Genomic DNA, 24,642 nt, shown 5'->3' on the forward strand with positions numbered 1-24,642 from the left:
TGGGTTCATTTTTTTACATCACAAAAACTTGCAATCTTAACAGAGCTGTGTAGATTTTTATATCCACTGTACATTCACATTTTCATTTAATGGAAAAGCTGTATCCCTGAGGGTGCCGATTCATACCATTTTTCTGTAGTGTCCTGAAAACCTGTTGTATCCACAATCACAAACCTAACAATGTGAAGGAGCTTAAAATGTTCTGCAAGGAGAAGTGGTTCAATATCCCTTTACAAGTGTCTCCAAACTTATTGGACATTGATATTACTGATATTATTTCCAGGGGAGGTTAGGTGCCATAATGTGTTAAAATAAAATATAACTTCTTGAATGTCCTATTAATTTTTTATTCATTTTCATAAAGGGTTTCAATAATTCTGAAGCTGGCTGTATATCATACTAGGATCTATGGTTATTATACTGGGAAATTTTCACACCCCATTTCAGTTCCAGGCAAAAGGGCAGTCAGAAAAGAGTAAAGGGTAAGAGTGTATGAATTCAGGTTCCATCCATCTCTCTCTCTCTCTCTCTCTCTCTCGCTCACACACACACACACACACACAAACACACGCGCGCGCGCGCGCTCAACCTGCAGGAGTATTTGGTAAAACTTGCTGGCGTTCAGCTTTTCAGCTCATTCTGTCTCCTGAAGGCTTTTTGTTTGTTTGTTTTTCTTTTTCCTCACAAACTGCATTAATGTTGTTAGACCGTCAGCAGTGGCGCACAAGGAGGCAGTTTTCACACACACAGCTGGACTTTTTTCTCTCCTAACGGTAAGCCATCACAATATTATTACCCGACTTCATGAAAGAAAAGCTCCGCCACTCATTGATAGCCTGCGCGCTAGATGTAGCTGTAGACTGCGTCCCAAACCACAAACTTACGTACTACATAGGATGTACTAGGATTAATAGTGATGAACTACGTCCTAAACCATAGCAGTGTAAGTCATGGTTGGTTTACTCTTTTCACCTTTTTGACGCACTATATGCGTTTGGGACGTAGCACATTTCACTGTGGCTCACTTCAGATAAGCGTAGCAGAGGTCGTGTAGCCTACTATTTTGAGACACTATTTAGGACGGCAGTGTGCGGTTTGGGACTTGACCTTCGTGTCTAGATTAGGGTGACGCTCAGGTCCAAAGAGCTGTCGATAGACGCTACATATCAAAGTCTCTCTCCTCAAATTCTAGACAAGAATGTTTAGAAAAGTACGGCTGGATATCTTTCATATATCACTGAAGATTTTTGCGGACGGGGGAGGGGGCGCGGTGGTGTAGTGGTTAGTGCGCTTGCCCCGCATGTCCAGGGCTCAGGGTTCGATTCCCATCTCAGCCCTGTGTACGTGGAGATTGCATATTCTCCCCATGCTTCCTCCAGGCACCCCGGCTTCCCTCCCACAGCCCAAAGACATGCACTGTAGCCTGAATGGCACCTCTAAATTGACCACAGTGTGTGTACAATTGTACCCTCCAATGAGTTGTCACTCCACTGAGGGCATGCTCCAAGCCTCCCTGGGATAGGCTCCAGGTTCCCTGCAACCCTGTGTAGGATAAGCAGTACAGAGGATGGATAGATGGGTTTTTCTGTACAAGTGCTCCATGTTAATACATTAAAACCTCTTTTCGTAGCGAAACATTTCCCCTCAAGTTTTTCTTATACACCTGGTGGTGGTGTTGTGCTGACTTGCAGCAGGCTAGGGCACAATGCTGCTCTTACGAGAAAAGAACCAAAATAACAACAACAGCTTTTCTGTAGAAGAGAAAAACATCTGGTATTTCCACACTGTGGCCAAAACTTCATTTTCTTTTAACTTTCAGGGCTATAAAAACGTCTAGACGACAAAGCCATCTTTTCAGTTGTGCTAATGTTTTTTTTTTTTAAAGCTTTTCTTGGAACAGCAGTAAAATAAACCGGCTCACACGTACAGACTGTTGTGACTGCTGTTCACATGATTGAGTCTGATGAAGTGGCAGATTTTGGTAGCAGTGTTGTAATGGACGTCACGTGATACATCTCCTTATACATCTCTCAAGGTTGACTGTACTTTGGTTGTATGGGAAAGTTCTCAAAACAGCAACAACAACAAAATTATATACTCACCGGTCAACACCTGTACACCTGCACGTTTATGCAGTTATCCAAACAGCCAATCGTGTGGCAGCGGCACAATGAATAAAATCATGCCACTACAGGTCAATAGCTTCAGTTAATGTTCACATCAAACATCAGAATGGGGAAAACATGTGATCTCTGTGACTTTAACCGTGGCATGGTTGTTGGTGCCAGATGGGCTGGTTTGAGTATTTCATAAACTGCTGATCTCCTGGGATTTTCACACACAAAAGTCTGTAGAGTTTCCACAGAATGGTGAGAAAAACAAAAAAACATCCTCTGAGCGGAGGGTCTGCAGACTGAGACATCTTGTTGATGATAGAGATCAGAGGCGAATGAATAGACTGGTCTGAGCTGACAGGAAGTCTATAGTAACTCAAATAAGCACTCTTTACAACCGTGGTGAGCAGAAAAGCATATCAGAACACACAACACACATCAAACCTTGAGGTGGATGAGCTACAACAGCAGAAGACTACATCAGGTTCCACTCCTGTCAGCCAAGAACAAGAATCTGAGGCTATCATGGGCACCAAAACTGGACATTTGAGGACTGGAGAAAGACCAGGTGATTTTTTCTGACCTTCAGCTGTCCTGTTTGGGTGAGTCTGTGCTCATGATAGCTTCAGATTCCTGTTCTTGGCTGACAGGAGTGGAATGCAATGTGATCTTCTGCTGTTGTAGCCCATCCACCACAAGGTTTTATGCTTTGTGCATGCTGAGATGCTCTTCTGCTCACCACTGTTGTAAAGAGTGATTATATGAGTTACTATCCTTCCTGGCAGGTCAAACCACTCAATGTTTTTTTTGTTTTTCACATCATTCTGTGTAAACGGGTGTGTGTGAAACTCCCAAGAGATCAGCAGTTTCTGAAATACTCAAACCAGCCCATCTGGTACCAATATCCATGCCATGATCAAAGACACAGAGATCACACTTTTTACTTCATTCTGATGTTTGATGTGAACAATAACTGAAGCTCTTGACCTGTATCTGCATGATTTTTTGTATTGCACTGATGCCACATGATTGGCTGATTAGATATCTGCATGAATGTGCAGGTGTACAGGTGTCCCTAATAAAGTGGATAGTGAGTGTATATGATTTTTATCAGCATAATATTTAACAGTAAAATAATTTAACAAATATACATTTTATGTCCAGAAAAAAAAAATCAGGACTGGAGTCATTTAGTACCTTTCAGTGGATGAATGAGGGAACAGAAGCCATTTCAGCCCCCCATGTCCCTACATTGGTACTCTTTCACTCTTTCTAACTGCCAGGGAGATGAGAATCAGCCAGGAGACTTTCTTGTGCTGAGATCTTCCAACAGAGTCACAAAGTGATCTTATGATGCAGTGTTTGCAAAAAGTGCCACAGTCATACAGCCTCCTTCTCTTTTTTCTTCTCGTCTTGCACACATGATGGAGTTTGTGAAGCTATTTACTTAACAACTCATGACTACAGACGGAGTATCCTGTCTGTCCAAGCTGCATATGTGTCTTTTACCATGGTTCAGTCTGTTTTTTTCGCCAAATCAACTAACTTAGCTAGACTCCATTAGTGTGCATATTGGGAGTGGGTTTGGGTTCCCTCATTTCTCCCCTCATTCCTCTGCCTGGTTGAGTCCTCGATTGGAGTTACTGATTCGGAGTTTTTTCCAAACCTCCCCATCATCTACCAACTGGCAGGCCTGTGGCTAAGCACTGCTAACGTGGTTGAATGAGTTTCCCTAGCTGTACTAACAGCTGTTCGTGGCTGAGCCTGCTGCGTTAGCTGGATGCAGTCAGCAGTAATAATTAGATAAGGGCATGAAAGGTATGAAAAGTTCATAGCTCATAATTTTCAAAGAAGATAAAGTTAAATCTCTTAATTCAGTGTTATGGCAAGTTATAAAGTATGTGGTTAGAGAAACATTTGAAAAATGCTACCACTCAAAAGTTTGGACGCACTAGACTGAATCTGTATTTTTTTTTCATTGTCTTCAGTTTGATAAAAGCTTTTGGCTGGAATTTGTTTCTATGACAAATGTAAATAGTGACGTTAATGTATATGTGTATTTATGAATTAAATTGTATTTTTAATAAATGGTTTTTACTCTTATTTCTTTACTTTTAGTGCTCAGCATATTTGGGAATTTTCTGGGAAACTGTCTGGGTGTTTGCCTTATGAAGCTGGTTGAGAAAACAGCATGAGTGTGCAAAGCTTCTTCAAGAATTCTGCTAGTAATTTAAAATATAAAATAGTTTTTATTTGTTTAGCAATTTTCTTGGTCACTGCATAATCCCATATGTATTATTTCATAATGTTAATGTTTTCATTAATAGTTGAATACAGTAAAATTGAAGAAAAGCCTTCTATGACCAGGTGTGCCCAAACTTTTGACTGCTGGTGTACATACATAAGAAATATTGGCACCTTTCAAATGAATGGGTAAAAACTTTATATTCATCTTGTGTCATCATCATCAACATCATCATCATCTTCTTCTTCTAACTAACACAGCTGTTTGTATAATAGCTATTTGAAAGGGTTATACTAAAGAAGCCCTTCCTGAGAGCAGTTTACAAAATGCAGCTTCTCAACTTCAACAAACATCACTGGCATTACAAATGGAATCGTGTGTTCTGGACAAATGAGATGAAAATCATACATGTACATTTCAGACATGTACACAACTAGCGTGCTTGGAGAAAAGGGAATCGCATACAAGGAAGACCCCAAATCCACTGTAACCCCAAACCCCCTTGGCTGTAGACTGATAATAAGCTCAAACAGACAGCTAATTTTCATGAAAGTTACCTGTAATTCAGGAGCTGAGTGTATATGTGGTTGACCATTAAAACAATCTAGAAATACAATATATGGCCAAAGGTTTGTGAACACTTGACCATCACTTATATGTGCTTTTTAAACATCCCATTCCAGATTTAGTCCCCCTTTGCTGTTAATAATAACCTCCACTCTTCTGGGAAGGCTTTCCACTAGATTTTGGAGCATGGCTGTGGGAATTTGTCCATTCAGTGACAAGTGCATTAGTGAGGTCAGGTGCTGATGTTGGGTGAGGAGGCCTGGCATGTAGTCTGTGTTCCAGTTCATCCCAAAGGTATTTCAGTGGGGATGAGGTCAGGGCTCTGTGCAGGCCACTCGAATTCGTTCACTCCAACCTTGACAAGCCATGTCTTCATGGACTTCACTTTGTGTACAGGGACATTGTCATGGTGTGAGCATCTTAGTTCCAGTGAAGAGAAATTGTAATGCTAGAGCATACAAAGACATCTTATACAATTGTGTGCTTCCAATTTTGTGGCAACAGTTTGGGGAAGGACCACATATGGGTGTGATGGTCAGGTGTCCACAAACTTGTGGCCATATAGTGTAGCATTATCACTGATTTTCAGCTGTAGGTCTTACTGTAGATCTTCAAACTGAGTTTAGATTTTTGTATTCAGATAGCCTTTAAGAGTGTCTTTGACAAAAGAAGAACGTATTGAAATCATTCTCATGGCTGGATCAGGAAGCAAGGTTGTGATGGACTTTAACGGGAAACATGGCAAGCACATCCCATGAACATCCACTGACCAACCTGACAACTGACATGGTGCTGGTGTACATAGTCCCCTATGTATGGAGACTTTTGGGACACCCTGTGTGTGTGTATATATATATATTGTAAGTAATTGTAAAACAAAATTGTGGAATATTGTAAAATAAAATAAAAAAAATTGTAGTAATTATATCAATTCAATCAATCAATATGTACATGCTGGTCATATACACAGTTGACCATAATTTATAGCAGTAGACAGTTTGAAGCTGAGAGGCTGATACGGGGAAAGTCAGCTGTCTGTACACCCTACAATATATATTTTTTTATTAACACACAAAGAAATCATTAGCTAGTAGGGGAAGATGGTGCTGGATCAACACGAAAGGCAAATTTAAATGCAAAGTACAGATCACACTTTTGCCAACTCCATTCTCTTGTCCTCTCCCTTTTCACGACTTTTCGATTAGCTTTTGGCTGAACAGTTCTCTCAGATCTGGCTGAGCTAAAGAAGAAGGGAGGATGATGAAAGACATATTCTCTCCATTTCCCTTTCACATTTTCTCTTTGAGACATCAATAATTCTTTCACATATGGCTTTTCTCTTTATATCCACAGATTTTCTGTATGATTTCTCAGGAAATGAAATTTGCTCTAATAGGTTTTTGTGCTTGTTTTATTTTATTTCCTTTTATTTTTATTTTTTAATTTATACATTTATAAAGTAAGAATTCTACTCAAAGATAAATATTTGTGTGTGAATCAGGAAAATACTAAGTCTAATCTATAAATACTTTAAGAAGTACAATAAATACATTTATAAAGTATTTTTTGAAAACAAAAAATTAAATTATTATTTTGTGCATTTCCATTCAATGCGACTATAAATAATTCGATAGTTTTGTTTTTTAATGAATTTACTTAAATCTAGAGAAACTGCAAATGAAAATGAAATAACTTTTTACTACTTTACTAATTTTTTAATTTATTTGATTTTACTGAAGTGGTCTATTTCAAAACTTCACTGTCTAAAATGTAAAGTTTTATATAATTTATTATTTTCCATATAAACAGGTCTCAGGTCACAGGAGGCAAAGTGTCATTATGCTGTTGTTGTCTTTTTTTTATTTAGCCAATTAAGATCTAAATGAGGAAATGAACACATATAAGCTACAAAGTAGGTAAAGTAAGCTTGTAATGTAGAAACTATTAATGCGTATTGTCCCTTACTTTCAAACATTTTGTAAATAATTTAGTAGATAAATATTTACTTAACAACAAAGTAAAATCATAGTCATTAGTAATGAGTTACCGTGTGTTCAGTCTCAGCCTGGCATCTTTTGTAATAAGATCTGGCTACAGGTACTTGAAGGTTGCAATCTGATTGGCTCTCTGGCAATTCCATGTATATGTACTTCTGTGTCCTATTTTTCAGCTTTATTTGTTTGTTCCTTTGTAATAGTATTTTTAGAACACACATTTTGATTTAATTTTATATTTAATTATAAAATTAACACATTGATACATACATATACAAAACTGCTAATACATATAAAGGCACTTATTGCAGTTGGTCTTTTTCCGTGGTTGAATCTCAGTGACACTAGCCAGTCATAGGCATCTGTGAGCTTGAGCATGTGGAACTGTGAGCATAGCGTTTTTCTCCGAGTGTGTTACGCCACCTCTTCACTTCAGTTCACCCTTCACTCGCTGCTTCACTTGTCTCAGAGGAAGCACATGATAGCCTTCACCCTTCTTGGTTGGTAGCTGTCATGTGATAGGGGAGACCTAACTGGAGGGTGGGAACTGGCCATGAGTAAATTAGGGAAAGAACTACTCTTTATAGTGAGAATCTGTAATGAAATAAAGTAATTTGAGATTCTGAGAATTTAAGTAAAAAATACATTGAAGACTGACTGTTGAAGAAGACTATTTTTTTGTTCCTGCTACATGTCCCTACATAATTGTATTGTAAAGAGTTAAGTGTGTGTTTGTTCATAAACTGATTGTGTCTGTCTCGGCTGTGTAAAGTGTCAATGCCCTTGTACTGGACACACCCTGATACACTAGAATGCTAACAGCTACCATATAAAACACAGGAATGGTGCCGGGCCCATTCAGAGTGTCCATAATGCCTGAAGCAGAGGGAAGGAATGAAGTGGTAAACCCTACACTTGGCACTGAGTCAGGGTATTGGTCTAATTGAAACCATGTGTGTGCATGCGTGATCATGTGTAATGGCATGTACTTGTGCTATGCACTTGCATTCACTCATATCAATCTGCTTGAACATTGAGTGTGAGGTGTGTGTGTGTGTGTGTGTGTGAAGATGCTCCGTGAGACGTGTCCTTTTTCCATACCTACTAAGTGTTTGCCTCAATGCCCTGATGAGCTTCAGCTCATAGCTACGTGTTTTGTTCTACCACAGTTCTGCATGGAGTCTGCAAATTACATTGTGCTGTAAATCTTCTATTATAGGCCGTAAAAACTAATTTTAGATTTTCTGCACAGGGACACTTTGAGAGGTGCCAAGACATTCGAGAGCAGCTTCTGTGTGGAGGTGTGTGTGTGTGTGTGTGTGTGTGCGTGAGTGTGAGTGTGAGTGTGAGTGCATGGGCACTAATATCAAGTAGACTTACAAGTCAGGCTGTAGTTTGGCGTTCTGTGATTGTGTGGCTGATGAAGGTCGATGACTGATTAGTTCGGAATATTTTGATGTTTCAGTGGTTTATTTTCTATTAAGGTTCCACCAAACTGTGTTCCATCACAACTAATTGCTCTTGATTCACAACGGGCTGGGAAATGATAGGGCACAATCAGAGCACAATCACAGAATTCAATGGTCAAACTGAGGAGGTGTACTGAAATACTGTATTCCGTGTAGAGCAAATATCAGACAGAGAAACATGGGTAGAAATATCTATAGTTCCAAGAGCAGTACTTAAATTAGGAGAGAGGATAACTTTATCTAAGGCTGGCTGGAAATGAATAACGCAGAAGACTGATCACACGTAACCAACAGACGACAAACATCGCCAAGCTTACGTTAGGTCAGACATATTTATCAAAGGAAGACTGAAGACTCACACAAATAACTTGGTAACACTGGCTTAAAAGGCCTGCCTAAACGGGGCACGGGTGCTGGTAATCAGAACTAACTTGCAGATTTATTGGTTGCATCTTGCAGCTTCCTGGTCTATGATGCTGCCTGCAGGTGATGAGGTGGACATCTTCTGGTAGATGGTGTCCACCTCCACAATTAAGGGCTGAGGTAAACCTGTTCTTGAGGGAATTAAATGGCTCCTAAGCCACAGGAGTCCACTGATTGTAAGTCTTCAAGGCAGAGGACTGGGTAATCGACCATTACTCAAACTTACTCCAAGGGGAGTACAGAGACATTAAAGGGGGTGGACTGGTTGAGGCATTAACATGGTGTCCCAACTAAGGATATACATGTGTGGTGCTCTCAGCTTGCACCATTCATAAAAAATGTCACTGGCATGAATGTCCAACAGCTTCTTCAATCTGATTCACTGAAAACATTTATTTCCATTGACCCTAGACTTTATTTCAATAGACCCTATTTCCTGTGTCTTTGCTTGTGCTGTTTTAACGATTTGTGTACAGGAGGTTTGCCTGAGAAGCTCCCAGAGAAGCTGGAGATGAGATTAACTCTGCTGTTTTTCCGTTTTATGTCTTTGTATGATTTTATCATACAAACATGAAAACGAAGCTGAGAAAAATTCACTCTTTCGCCTACCTCAAAGTCATACATCTTCTCCTGTAATGTGTTTGCTTCTGATTGTACATGAGCCTCCCAATAATTCCTACAAATCTGTTGATCTGAGGTTTCAAATTTGTCTCGTACAAACTTGATCACTTCCATTTTAATTGCAGTTAAAGTGACCAGCTAAATGGGTAAACCTTAGTAAGTCTGTGTTAAAGTTTGAGTTGATTTGCACTAATGTTAGTTAGTCCGCGTTAAAGTTTGAGTTAATTTGTGCTACAGCTTGATTTGGTCTATGTTAAAGTTTGAATTGACTTGTGCTAAAGATTGAATTAGTCTGTGATAAAGTTTGAGCTGATTTGCGTTAACGTTACTTAGTCTGTATAAAAGTTTTGAGTTGATTTGTGCAAATGTTTGAGTCAATCTGTGTTAAGTTTGAGTTGATTTATGCTTAGGTTGGAGTTGATCTTTGCTAAAGTTTGAGCTGATTTTGTGCTAAAGTTTGAATTGATATTAGCTATTTGTTTTTGTTCCACTTTGTTGGTTGGAGCTGTAGTTTCAGAGTGGACTTTGTAGTTTCAGAGTGTCAGTGTCTGAATGACAGTTAGGGGTGAGTGTTTTGTGCAGTAACAGTGCAGCCTTTTCAGCCATAAATGAATCCACTTGGCCATCAAACAGTTTTTCCTGGAGACTTTATTGGGCTCCAGTCACAGATCTGCTGTGAAATGTGATGACAAAACTAGCAGTGAGCTTGAATTTGCTTTCTCTCACGTGGCTTGACAGACTGCGTGCACTTGGGCCGCTGGTACCTCCTTCTCTCTTTTCAAGTGTTTTCACTTGAAATGAGGGAGGATTGCGGCTAACTTTTGGAAAGACTGAATAATTTGGCTTTTGAAATATCCAGCGAATTTGTTTGGTGGAGTCAGATGAGCAGTAATCATGTTATTTATTGCAGCTTACCATGAAGACTAAACTCTGCTATTATGCTCAGAACATGTGCACTTGCAGGTGTGCAAAGCATTCGACAGCAGTATTCACTGCATATGTAAACCTGTTAGTGTTTTAACTGCAGTATATTTTTAGATGTCAGCATACTAATTATTTATTGAAAAACGAAAACTGGAGTTTGCAGTCAAATTAAAATTCAGTGGAGTTTTACTGGTGAGACTGTGCCAAGGTACAGAGTTGCTAAGGCATTTCAAACATTTAATACAATTCATTTCATATGTATCACAATAGGTTCATTTAAACACATATTATATATATATGCACACATGCAGAAAAGACATATAAAAATGAAATAATTAACATGCAATTAGTTGTACTATAATTTCAACGTGGCTACCCCTTTTTCCTGAAGCTGTAGGAAAGTCTTGTGAATATCTGCCATTTTCCTAACATTATGTTCAGTTTATCTGCGTCCAACAAACACAATGATGTCCTTTTTATTCCAAGTATGTAATGGCACAACAAGTTATAGCCTACCAGGTGACTCAGATTTTCACTCTCTGATGCTTGGTAGGTCTTTTCAAGGCATTGAGCTCTGAGAATGGACATGTGGTTTGAAAACCGAAGCCTGTAGTTAACCGACCTGTGCCAGTTTCTTTGAATCGCTGGCTCAAACCCCACAACTGGTAAGAATACTATGATAAGATTCACATGAACCAGTTAAGAGAAGATTAGCCACTAAATTTATAGATGGATTCCAGTTATCTACGTAACTAGTAGCTAAATTTACTAGCCAGTTTTATTTTTATTTTGGTTAGTGGGAAAAATAAAAATATTCCATAAAATATTTTTTTTTTTTTTTTTTCATTTCACGCTAAGAAAATACACAAATGTCATCAACCATACTATATTTTTTTTGACCAGATCTATAAAATTAATTATTTTATGAGATACTATATAAAAAAATCTCTCACCAAAAATTTAAGTCATGAGCGCATTTGTATAAAAAAGGTGTGGAACAATAGATTTATGTTTGCTGGAAAGCCTAGATTTTGTCTGTGATGACTGACAGTGACTGAACATGACAGACTCCATTTCAAGCTTCAATATAAACTCAGCAATAGATATGCCTTTTAAGGAAAATTTGGAGCTTTAATTTCCTGATATTTACAACTAAATGTGTTAAACAACTTAGAACATGGCACCTTTTGTTTGAACACACCCATTTTTCAAGGGATCAAAAATGTTGGAACATGTGACTGACAGGTGTTTCTTGTTGCCAAGGTGTGCTCTGAATATGTACTCTTGGTTTGAGCCCTGGGTTTCACCTATGAAGACTGTACTTTCTTGTTAAAAATGATAAACCAACATGAAGAACAGAGAGCTGTCTATGGGAGAGAAGCAAGCTATTTTGAAGCTGAGAAAAGAGGGAAAATTGATCAGAGCTGTTACACAAGCATTGGGCATAGCCAATACAACAAATCTGAATGTCCTGAAAAAGAAAGAAACCACTGGTGTCCTAACAGCCAGACGTTGAATAGGTTGGCCAAGGAAAACAAGAAACAACGTGAGAGCTGTGAACAAAATCCCAAAAACTTCTGGAACAGGCTTAATAACCTTTATTGATGACATAACTCATGTAGAAGACTGAAACCTCCCCCAAAACAAACAAAAACTGAACAAAGCTGTTGTACAAGCCCGGAGAAGCATCACAAAAAAGAATGCAACAGTTTGGTGACGTCAGTGGGTTGCTAGCTTGATACAGTTATTGCAAGCAAGGGATATGCATTCAAACGTTGGTTTTTAAACGTTATTTACTTTAATTTACTTTAAGACTGTCTGTTCCAATACTTTTGCCCACCTAAAAATTGAGTGGTCCGCCACCAAAGGTGCCATGTATCAAGTTGTTTAGCACATCTTGACGTAAATATCTAGATGTAAATCGCCTTGTCATTCCTATACTTTCAAAGAGGACTGTACTTTATATACAGTATGGGGCGGTCTACAATTAAACATTTAAACATGAGCCTCATCATCATTTCTTCACTTAAATGAACTCTGTCTGCTCTTAGAGATCGGTGGGGAAATGATCGCAGATAATCAAATTGTGACATTGTGAAAAAAAGTATATTTAGCAAGGTTTATGCAGTTTGACTGCATTTACCTCGGCATTTGTTGACATGGTCTTTGCAGGGAGACAGCTAAGGCAAAGTTAGCCTAAATAAAATTATTTCCACATAATTTTGGTAAAATATAAATCTTGATTTTTGGTCATTCTTTGGATGTTTTCCAGAATTTAGCCACAACGATATCCAATGGGATTTCATAGATGACCTTACAAATATTGTGATTACAAATTTTTTAAAAATCTCAATATAGAGTTCTGGGTCTGCTCATTGTTTGCTATCTTTTGTGAATCTTAAAATTAAAAGCATATCTTTAAAAAACATGACAGACAAAATGAATTGTTGAGCTGCTTTTGGAGACATCCTTTGGTTCTCTTTGTTAAGAGATGAGACTCAAAATAAACCAAAAGGGCAGGTCAATACAGACAATAATTTGTTGAATTGGAAAAATAGAAAAAGATTCCATTACTACCGCTATGTTAGAATCAGCATCCACCAGAAAATAGTTGAATTTGAGTTGAATTTGTGATCAGATACCTTACAGTGGATCATGTGTTCAGAAGAACTGTGCTTCATTATGTGTATGTCTGCATCTCTCCCTGATGATGTCGTGCAGTGTTTAAAAAGATTTTGAGAATTACAACTGAACTGTAACAGTCTTGTGAGTGGATCCATTATGATGTAGCCGTATATATATCAGTACAGCATTAGATGATATACCACAGGCTAACCGCACATACAAGTACAGCATACAAAGCTGGGGAGTGCTCATATACTAAAATAGTTCAGGAGAGTGAAACACAAACCATAGAGTTGCACACAACCACACAACCATATGTACCTAATTTGCTAAGTGGGGTAATTCTTTAAGGACTATTAAAGCAGTCTGATAAGACCACACACTTGAAAACACACACAGACAAACACACACACACACAGACAACATGCCACGTTACAGCTAAAGCTTGCTTTAATTGAATAGTATGAATTTTTAAACGAAGTGGAAAAAAAAGGTACTACATGGGCAATTCAATGTAGTATATCAGTATCATAAAAAATAAATCTTGTTTTTTTTTTTTTAATAGGTCTGACATTTATGTGCATGTGGGTGGGTTGTTTAATAAAACAATCAGTACTAAATGGTACAAAACGAGGTTTGGTGCTCAGTTGGCCTCATGGGCAGCATTTTCTTTGTGGCAGCATTTTCTCCAACTAATGAAAGAATTGGGGGGAAAAAGAATTTAAAAACATAGACCTTTTCACATGTTCTCTGCTCCTAATGTTCCTTTGAAAAATAAATCTGTTTAGTAAAATTATGAACAATTGTAGAATTGGTTAAAAGTAGATAATTGTCCTATGCGCCCTCACACAGAGTTTAATAACACACTAACTACACTAATGTTCTTACTATCAACAATAAAAATACACACCATATAAGCACCAAGCATGCTAACATTTATACTAATTTAACTTATTTTTGAATTTCATGATCTCACCATGCTTCACATTAATTCACCAAATGCCCACACACAATGCTCTCTGATGCATTAGAAAAGAATTAGACTAATCGCATAATGTGCTAACATCCAATCTGCTTATTACTCAACCTGTTCAATTTAACAAAGTGACACTTTATGTACATTGGTGTTAATAATAAATAAATTGTTTTTTTTTCTTGTATGTAACATTTAGTTAGTCAGGCACTATATGGCACTTGACCATTTGCCAAATGAACTACCAATACGGTACTGAGTTACACTAACTTTACAACATTTTCGGTCACTCCCATTAGTAGTTATGACTGTTAATTCTAAACATTAACAGTCATATTTATAGTTGGGGATTTAAATCCAAACGTTACGTCAATATTTATGCAGGGAAATGTATGTGTATTCAGAGATGAGTTATATGCACCTGCTTAAGTTGATTTTTGGACACCCCATTCAGATTATGCAAATCATCTGCATGTAGTTCACACCTCCATGGTTGCCAGATTTTTCTTGTGTAGAAGCGGCCGAGATTTGTTTTGAATTTTTCAGTAGCTTCTAGATCACTGGCTTTCAACACAAGCGCTTGCCTTTAAGCTTGAAAAAATCAGGGATAGAAAATGCAGACTGAAAGAGCAGATTGCCTTTTTTCTTTGCTAAGCAAATGTAATATAATGTAACCAAAAAAAGCAAAAAATTTAAAAGATTAATACAGTCGTGGCAAGCACTGAAAAAAACATGAATAGTTGTAGTTGTAATTATCACATTAATCACTGGGAATTTTGTTTTCATTTAACAGTATGGCTTCTACCCTCAGTATTTAGCTACTTGTAAAATAGCACTTGATCCAGCATGTCCTATTATTTAGCATTTCACACAGCATGATGAAACCACTGAAGAGATACTAAACTGAAGTCATGAAATTGTAATGTGTGCATGGAATGTATGCTATTTAATTTGCTATTATGAATTGTTGGATTAATAAAATGTTTTAGGTTATTTTGATGTAAAGAAAACATGCCCATTTTTTAAAGGAAAAGCTGACTGAGCACTTGTCTGCATACGTTCATTCATAACTTTATCCATTAAAAAAAAATGTCCTTGAGGAAAGCAATATGTCCGATTAAGACGCTGATGTCTGTGTGAAAAAAACCCTTATTGTATAATTTAAGGGAAATTACTATTACGTAATGTTATGTTAATTAATATCGTATTTATGTATCTATTATTGGACTTGAATGCCACTCTATTTTTTTGTGTGTATGCATAGCCCAAAACATAAATTTCAGCATTATGTATCATGGTTACCTTAAACTAGTAGACAGTGACACTTGACTTTAAACTGCTCCCCAATCAAGAAGATGTTGCACAGGAAAATTGGGCACAAAAAAGTTCACAAACATGAATAACTGAGGCAAAGTCCACCTCGTGTGCATAACAGAATTTGTGAAGTTCTTAACAGCACTTAAGTCTGTAGTTATGTCTGAAGTCTGAATACCGATGTGCAAAATTTCAGTTTTAAATCCTCACTATGTCCGCTTAGCACAAATCTGAATATGGTACAAACTACTGCAGCATTAGTGTTTCCCTTATAAACCAAATGAAGCCTACTGTAGTTCCCAGCTGACAATGTCTTACATTTTCACATTTACTGAGCTTAGCTTGTCAATCATGAACAGCCACTAGGAAAATGAAGCTGCATGCTATGCCACAGTAGAGCTGGCCAGCAGTCTATTTCCCCACTCGGCTTCTGTGGATAAAAAAGATACGACGTAGTAGCCTGTGTAAACCATAGTAGTTTAGAAACGACATGATTGTCAAATTTAACAACTAGCAGCAACCATCAGTATGTTTAGAAGTGAAACCACAATTTGCTAAGCATTCATAATTGGAGGGGAATATTCATTCTCGCCCAAACATGCCTCATGCTTAATACTATATAGTTTATACTATAGGAATGGATTTGGATACCAAGGTTCAGAGACTTTTCTGCCTGTGAATGTTTGCCCTGCGTCCTTCAGTGGCTGTGTTCCGTGGGTGTTCTGGAACGTTCCTTGAGTTTTGTGAGCCTTCTGGAATTCTCTTTGTGTTATTTTTAAGCTCTGTGCACTTTATTGTGATAACCTCAGCAGAGAGAAATGGGACAGATAGGAGACGAAAACGAGGGCAAGACAGTGAAAAGAGACACCAGAGAATGTCCAGTGAGGAAGAAGGGCTGGCTGAAGCGCTGTCTGACATCATCTGGCTGTTGCTACCACACTGCCTACATTAATGTGTCTACCATTTAGTGGAGAGGAGATCAATGACTGGACAGTTTCAAACCTGCCTCGTGTCCCTGTCCCACCTCACTCTGCACGAGCTTCATCCCCTCCACCTCCCACATACCCAAACATACACACGCTAAGCCTCATTTCCACCATAGGTCCCTGCCAGCTGAGGATGCTGATGAAGCATGCACTCTCCCCAACATACTGGCACTGCTCCTAATATAAATAATAAACAAAAGTAAACACACTTTGGGCATCAACTGCTAAAAATAAACACAGTTTGGGCTTTCAGAGTCAGACGCTCTGCCCCAGACTGTCTGACGTATATTGTGCCCTTAGCTGGCCACAACTATTAGAATCTCGCCATGAGTCATTACATGCTCATTTGCTATCCACACATCCATGCGTATACATTTCTGTGCTTCTTTTTTTTATAAATCTGATGTAGAACCAAACTTTTTTAAACACTGTGACAACAATGAGCTTTTCAAATCTAACCAAAACAGCATTTTTCATCTCAGCTGAACCATAGAGAATGATGCTATTTCCAGATTGCACACAGGTCTATTTTGGTTGTAGCACCAATTTTACAATAACATTCCATTGTATGTCATACAAAGACAATGGTCCATGTTTGGTTTGCACTGCCAGTGAAAGTAGGCAGACTCTCTAAAGATAGGTAGAAGTCTCATTTGCGAGACGATACGGGTTCTTTCTAGGACCGAGGAGGTCCTCACTAATTGGTTGTGGGGTTGTAGTTGCTGACCTGCTGCATGGAATCATGGGAAGAATAACTGCACTGCAGTATCAGTGTCCAACACATTAATATTGAGCATTCTATGTCTGTGTGTGTGTGTGTGTGTGTGTGTGTCTCAGGTAGAGGTTGTGAGATCTTCAATGTCTTCCAGGGGAAATGGTCCAGACTGGAACAGAGCCAGACCTATATACAGCCAGTCATAAGGTATCCTTACATGCACACACACACAGTCACACCCATATATATATATATATATATATATATATATATATATATATATATATATATATATGCCGAATCATCAGAATCTCCTATGTTTAAAAAAATGATGAAAACTCCAGATTTCTCTCTCTTGCTCACTCACATTATCTCACACTATGCTGTGAATGGCAGAGGAGTACAACAGATGTGGAAAAGAGTACAATTCAGTGTGTGTGCCGGGTCAGGTGTGACAGTGTGCTTGTATGCAACTGAATGTTATTTTACTTAAACTTCAGCCAAGCTGTTGTGCTCATGAAGTATACTTCCTTCACTGCAACAGAGTCTGAGTTGACTGTGATCCACAGCTGAATAAGTGCTTGTGTAATTCCCAATCCGCCTCAAAAGTCAGCTATCTCTAGCTCATCTTCATCTCCAGGACCTTGTCCATTTTTCCTATCACCAGCAGTAAATCTGTTTTCCTGGTCTACATGTGGTTAGAGTCTGGGGCTACAGTAAATACTGGTTTGTGCTTCATGAAATGTTTGTCAAGTTATGACAGAGATGAGGATGTTGCAGTTTTTAATGTGACCTCTGAGAAATACAGACGATACAGAATCTCAGCAGTGTTAGATAAAGTACTTTAAAATGTAGTTAGTTAAGCTACAAGTAGCCTCAGCCCATGGGTCACAGAACACCTGATATTGTTTGTACACTTTTCTGGCCACGAGCTTCATAATCTTGAAGACTACAGTCTGATTGTATCTTATATATGCACCTCCATGCTCTAGTCTACACCCGGAAAACAAATTTGATATCCTCACACGTTTGCCTCACACGTTTGCCTGTGGGCTATAGAAAAAGATCTATGCAATGTGAAATTACTGTTGGTTCTGTGAAAGAAGTTGGTTCATTGCCACATTTAGCAAACAGCTTCAAGTTGACTTGAATGGGAAAAGTCCTTCCAATCAACCAACAGTAAATATATAACTTGATAAATTAAAAATATATATTGTGTAGGTTACCTTTCATGCCCATTGCAGGGCACTATGCATACACACACACTCACACACACACATTCATACCTATAGGCAACATTAATCACCAATCTGCCTACCTGCATGTTTTTGTGCAGTGGTAGGAAACCACGGAGCCCAGAGGAAACTCTCGGACACTGGGGAGAACATGTGAAACAGACAGTAACCTGAGCTCGAACCAGGGAACCTGGAGCTGTGAGGCAGCAACACTGTGCCAACATGTTCCCCAAAAAAATAGATTAACTCCACTATAATGCCATGCTAATAAATAATCTTAATGGCTAATAGCTTTATTAAACTAATATTAAACTAATAGCTTTGCTATTTGTACAGCCACTTATCAGTTCATCTCATCAAAGCAGCAGAGTCGAAGCTCCCAACAATTTCCAGTACTTTCATACATCACCACTGGCCAGCTGCTGCAGAGATGGGTGACATGTTTGGATGCTTTTGCATGTTGAAAAGAAACTTCAACACTTTTTTTCATGCTTGGGCACACGTGGTGTGTTGTATGTTTTCTCCTTTGAGTTGTTCAATGTGAGGCTTCAGCCTCAGAGGCTGAAGACGGGGAGAAAAGATGTCAAATATATAAGATTCACATGAACTCATACAAATACATATAAACACACCCAGCAGCTAAAACTTATCCCTGTCCTCACTCCAACTAAAGGAGCATGCCAGAAGGTCTGTGCGCCGATCCAAGAAATCTGGCATTCAGGAATGTTATTTGCGCTGGGATCAGACCGTGGCTTTCTTCTTTCTGGTCTTTTTTCTCTCCTTATTTGTGTGTGTGCTTGTGTGTCAAGGGGACAGACTTGGGGTCTGGTCACATTCACTGTGAACAGCATGTGCAGAAAACCTGCCGAACTCCCAGACATTTGTTATCCAGGAGTCCTCCAGTAGGGCCTCTGCCAAGCTGTGACAGAGACGCTGGCTCACACACGCACACACGCTTGCATGTGCAGAGTGGCGGCAAGCAGGCCAGCACAGATGAGCTCGCCGTGGCAAGAGGGTAGACGTTCTCTGAGGTAATGGCTCTCCTCTCGTCTTCATTTTTCTCCTTTCCACTCATCTTCATTCCTCTCCTCTCCTATCCATTCCTTTCCTCTCGATTCCTCCCCTTTCCATTCCTCTCATCTCCTACTCATTCCTTTCCTTTTTACTCCTCTCCTTTCTTCTTCTCTCTTCTTCATTCCTATAATATGCTTTTCTCTCCTCTCCTCTTCATTCCTTTCTTCTTCAGTACTCTCCTCTTCATTCTTTCACTCTCATCTCCTCTCCTCTCCCATGTAATCTTATTCTCACGTGTGGCATCAATTTATGTTTTTGTGTGGACTTGTTTGGTTTTGTGAAGAGTTTTTACCTTTAACTTTAACAGATAAAGCACATATATGTGTGCATCTGTATTCCATGAAGTATAACGCTCACACCATGGTGCGCTCTCTAGAGTGACTGTTTGTTTCCACAGTGAAGATGAAGTAGACTGTTGCATCCAACACACAGAAACACATACAAGCACACAGAGACAGTGCATGCTGTGTCTGAAAGCTTGCAGTAAAAATATTAAGTTCTCAAACCTGGGCATTGGTACAGTGTTGTGGATGTTTCTCGCTGCTAACATGTGTGAATTAATGCAACTTGGAGCAGTGTGGAATCTTATGATATTTAGTACATGAAAGGGTTTATGTGTGAATGTAAGAGTAAACCTAGGGGAGAATTGTTCTTACTCAGCTGATCTCATAAACAGTGCGATGGCAGGATGTTTGATGCAGTCAGAACGGCCAAAAAACCTTTAAAAGCCTTTGCAAATGTGTTATTTTTTTACGTATACTTAATGTTTATTGAATAAATTAAATGTTCTAAATTAAATTGGGATTGTCAGTTAATTTAAATAATTAAACCTAAGCTCTAGTCTCTTACTATTGAAGCTCCTTCTTCAAAACAAAATCTTCTTGACAGTGTTTGATACGATAAATCATTCGTTTTTATGTGTTTATGTTATAAACAGAACAAATGTGCTTTCCAGCTACGGAATGTCAGAAGAATTGTGGTGCGTTTAAACTGAACTCGGAATACAAACACATGTATGCTTACTGGTCAAGTGGTTATAATTGCGAGGCAAATAGGAAATTTGGACTTCTGAGCAACGAAGCTAGCTAATCCTGAAGCTAATTATTGAGCTAGTAAGCACCTAGCCATTTAGTCTTTTAAACAACCAATGTGTCAGTGGAAACAAGAGAGATCTGTCAGAAATATCAACAATCTCAATATGCCTAAAATTGCACTGTATTTACACTTAGCTTCAACTGCTAATTGTGAGTTGACAGAAAATTTCCCCAGAAAATGTAGTAAAAATACCAGAAGTGTGAGTTGCTCTTATGAAATCTCCTCATAAACATTGCGAACACACGACTGCATATCATTATAACAAATGCAGGCAGGAGAGAAACTGAAGAGCTGAATTGCTACTGTTTCAGAACGTTTCAACTACACAGGGGTGATTTTCTATCTGCAGTCCTGCTGTACATCTCATATTAAACTCCCTCTCTCTCCTCCGTTTAACGTGAGAATACAGGAATTCTCTCCTCTCCTCAGGGCATCTGGCACAGCATACCTTCAGCCATGATTTCCTGTAGCAACAAAGAACCGTTTATGTGAATGTCCATGTGTGTGTTTCAGTGATTGAGTGTGTGCTTTTGTGTGTTTTTTAGTAGTGTGGTCCAGTAACCTCACATGCTGCTGATAGAAAGAGAGCAGTGGTAAGGGTGCCAGTGGGTTTCCCCAAGGTTTACTAGATTGAGTTGCAGAAAAGGAGCCAAGCACACTCATGCAACTTACTGTAGGCAAGACCACTTCCTGCATTGCACACAAATCTAGAAATTCTTTTATCACCATTCATCAGTCCACAAAGCTGTAGTGACTGAGTGACCGTGCGTGCATATGGGTGTGTGAGTGTATGTTTAGTTACTCCATATTAATGTACTGCATGGAAACTTGGTTCAGGGAAAAGCAAGGAGGACTAGCAGAACTGGAATAATAAACTATCACACAAGAAGCACAGTATATTTCATATCAAAAAGTGATACCATTTGCTTATAATCACGTTAGATTATTAAATACATGTTTTTCCACTCATTATCACAACCAGTTGTATAATGATAGGACAGTTGTGTGTAATTACCAGAGGGCCTTCAAGAAGGGGACTGAAAATCCAAAAATTACATATCTGCAAATGATAGTTTAATTATATTTATATAATCATCATGCTTATTGCAAGTATTGTAGTAATAATCCTATTACTAAAAGTTTTTTTTCCTGTATTGTCTAGATAGCTCCAGTGAAACTAGGTCATCCACTGGGTATGACTTCAGGAGCTAGACAGAAGGCCTTATGAATCCAATTAACCACTGATCTAATTAGGAAGTAACACTTGAAATCAAAATATGATTGCTTACATTTTGATTTCCAGTGGAATTTTTTTTTTATTCTGTATGGAAAAATATCTTTTAAGGCCTTCTGGAAGGCCAGGATATGTCACTGTCTGTGAGCACAAAACACCACTTAACCTAGCCTTATTTTACGACACATTTTTCATTCATCCAGCTCCCAGTGACATGGACATAGGAGCATACTGTCCATTAAAACAAACAAGCAAAAAGATTAACCTATAAGAGGGTTACAATGGCAGAGGGAGGCAATCCCACTAATCTGACTGAAAATAAATGGAACTTTTTGGAACTCATCAGGGAGTGATACTACATTTTACATTTCTGCATTGCATAACAGGCCGCGGTTAGTCACGTATTAAATATCGTAATTTCACATTTAACAATGAGAATTAGTCATCTGGCTGTGTCGTGTTTTTTGACCTTCAGACTGGTTGGGATTTCCTAATGGTCATGCTGAATTGTTTTAGTTATTAGCTATTCATGCATCTATGTTGAAAACCAGTGTTCTCATTTTATTTTAAGGTTGTTAAGGATGTGTAATGGGTAATGTACACACTGAGAGCTGATCCATTTTAAATGGTACTCTTAACAGCATAGAATTTACTGAAGCCCTAAAACTAAAATGCAGGTTTGCCACCGGTATTTACCAAGTACATCTGGACTTGTTAAATGAATGCAGCAATCTTATTTCCCTACCCAAGCTCTAAATAAGAGAAGTGTATCGTAAATGTTGGCTCAGATTTGATTCTAGTGTCATGCGCCATGAATGTGCCTGTATTAAGGCTAATGTCATTAAGTGGGTATAAATGGGCTCTTAAAGTCTGCTTCACGACTGCAGTAAGTATCGCTATAAAAGGCTGCGGACAGAGATGATAATAATCTGATACCCTCAGGGCCTTATGGACCACCGTTGAGGCATAGAGAGCTGCACACACACCATTATTGTCTATCCCTGTGGTTTTTCCATACTCAGTTGACCCTTTTGTAGTAACGGTGTGAGTCTGTAGGAGGTGCTGTGAGCAGGGAGTTTGTGATTACCAAATGCTGTTGATGCTCCTTGGCCTGTTTCCCTGACTCACCATCAGTACACCAAGTGACAAGAGTGTGTGTGTATGTAAATGATTGTATTTACGCACTTGCTTCGCACACTTTCTGAGCTGAATGAACTTAAGGAAATGTTGTATAGAAAGCAGAGTTGAGAAGACCCATTGAAATGTGTATTTATAGTGGCGATAAAGGTATGTGAGTGTGTATGTGTGTGTTTGTGTGGGTATGTGTGTTGTACAGGACATTCCTGTGGAAGGGCCCTGCCCTGTTTCCCAGCCCCCCATTGAAGAGCATTTCCACTGCAACACACACACACATACAGACTCAGCCACTCAGCTCACTTAGAGAAAGAGCAAAGGTGACTTCCTACAGACATCCTGCAGGATGCCATAAAAATCAAACATCACTCGAGAAAGTGAGAGAAAAAAAAAGAGAAACAGAAATGCAGACAAAAAGGAGACAGAGATATAGAGGGAATTATGTCCCTTTCATATTACAAAACATATAATCTCTTACACATAACCCGTTTCACACAGCACAAATTCTATATTTCAACAATGCAGTGGTTTTGTTAAAAGATCATTCTGTTACTAAAACGAAACATACAATAAACCACGATGTTATTTTTTCAAGCTAAAATTTTAACTAAAATCTGTGAAGGTCCGTCTACATAAAATTTCTTGATTGCAAAGGTCCGGATAAGCAACTAACATGACTGAACTGCAACAACAGTTACCTTTTAATGCTTTTTAAAACTATTTGTGATTAGTCCGTGGCTATAAATAAGACAAAACATAACAAGTGGTTATGTTTTGTTTCGCATTGTTTTGACTGGAGCGAACAGATGAGACATCTGTTTTGAACTGGAAACAGAGAATAAACATATACTTCTCTTTCCAATTTCCTTAAACATTCTGTTTTCAACATTGCCTTTTTTAAAAAGCCATGTTATCACTTCTCTAATTAGACCAGAGAGGGCAACTGAAAAAAAAAAAAATCTGTGAAAGTCTGTGGAAACTCTTTCCGTTCTTTATGAGCAGGTACAATGGTCACAACTAGCTGTACCAGATGAATAGATGAACAGATGAGATCTGCTACAGAAGCCACAATGGCTCATGTTTAAAAAAAAAATAGTCACTGAATTAACACAATTTTTTTTAAAGCACTTCAGCTACCCTAGTTTTTCGAGTGCTCGGTTTGATCCGCTGAAGTACTTTACTGGATCTGGACTGCAGTACTCCAGTTGACGACCCCTACTATAGGGTGCGAGATAGAACTTTCTCCTCTAAGAGTGTATAGAATAATCACTATGTTGAACTGAATCAAATTTAACTTTGCACAGAAGTATCATTACATTGCTCTTAGTATTCTCCAGGACAAGTTGGACAAGACTTAGAAATTACACAGACATAAAAATAAATAAAATAACTATTCATTTTATTTTAATTACAGTTTTATAAACTGAAGCAATTCCTCCTAAAGCTCCAGTGAAAGACTACAATTAAATTTCTAACAACTTATAATCATGTTGTAGCGTAGGTATGTGCATTATTTATGTGAGTGTACAAGTTGAGTAGTGAATAATAAGCTTTACTGTCATTTTAGTTTACTTGAAGCACTCATTTATATCATTTTAATTTTAAAGCTTATTATTACCATTATTATTCAGTAATACTGTGAAATATTCAGCAGCTACAGTAAAAATAATGGGAAAAGTATGCAGTGATGAGAGTGAGAAATGTAAATCTGGACCCACTGATCCTGGTCCTGGGAATATTTGGTTAGTTTGATAAGTTGCTTCATGGTAATAGGGGGAAGAGTTTCACTTATGTTACAACATGTTTATACTACTTTACTGTACCCTTAGGCATTATTGGACCTATATAAAATATAATAACTAGATTTACTTGTTTTTTTTTATTGTATTATTAGGTTCTA

The 24,642-nt window shown here is 38.3% G+C and overlaps 1 protein-coding gene across 3 annotated transcripts in view; it reads left to right on the forward strand.

Annotated features, from left to right (window-relative positions):
• The first annotated feature begins 586 nt into the window (after nucleotides 1-586).
• The window catches only part of erg (ETS transcription factor ERG), a 46,400-nt gene continuing 22,344 nt past the window's right edge, over nucleotides 587-24,642 (forward strand). The window contains exons 1-2 of one of the 3 annotated variants that reach the window (XM_034312527.2): nucleotides 587-773; nucleotides 17,093-17,177. In XM_034312527.2, the coding sequence (XP_034168418.1) occupies nucleotides 17,130-17,177 (48 nt within the window). In that variant the 5' untranslated portion in view covers nucleotides 587-773; nucleotides 17,093-17,129. Of the gene's footprint in view, nucleotides 774-17,092; nucleotides 17,178-19,014; nucleotides 19,237-24,642 lie in introns of those variants that run through there. The other 2 variants (XM_034312524.2, XM_034312529.2) reach the window with 2 other exon arrangements.

The sequence above is a fragment of the Pangasianodon hypophthalmus genome, chromosome 17 (assembly GCF_027358585.1).
Source record: "Pangasianodon hypophthalmus isolate fPanHyp1 chromosome 17, fPanHyp1.pri, whole genome shotgun sequence".
Taxonomy (NCBI): Eukaryota; Metazoa; Chordata; class Actinopteri; order Siluriformes; family Pangasiidae; genus Pangasianodon; species Pangasianodon hypophthalmus.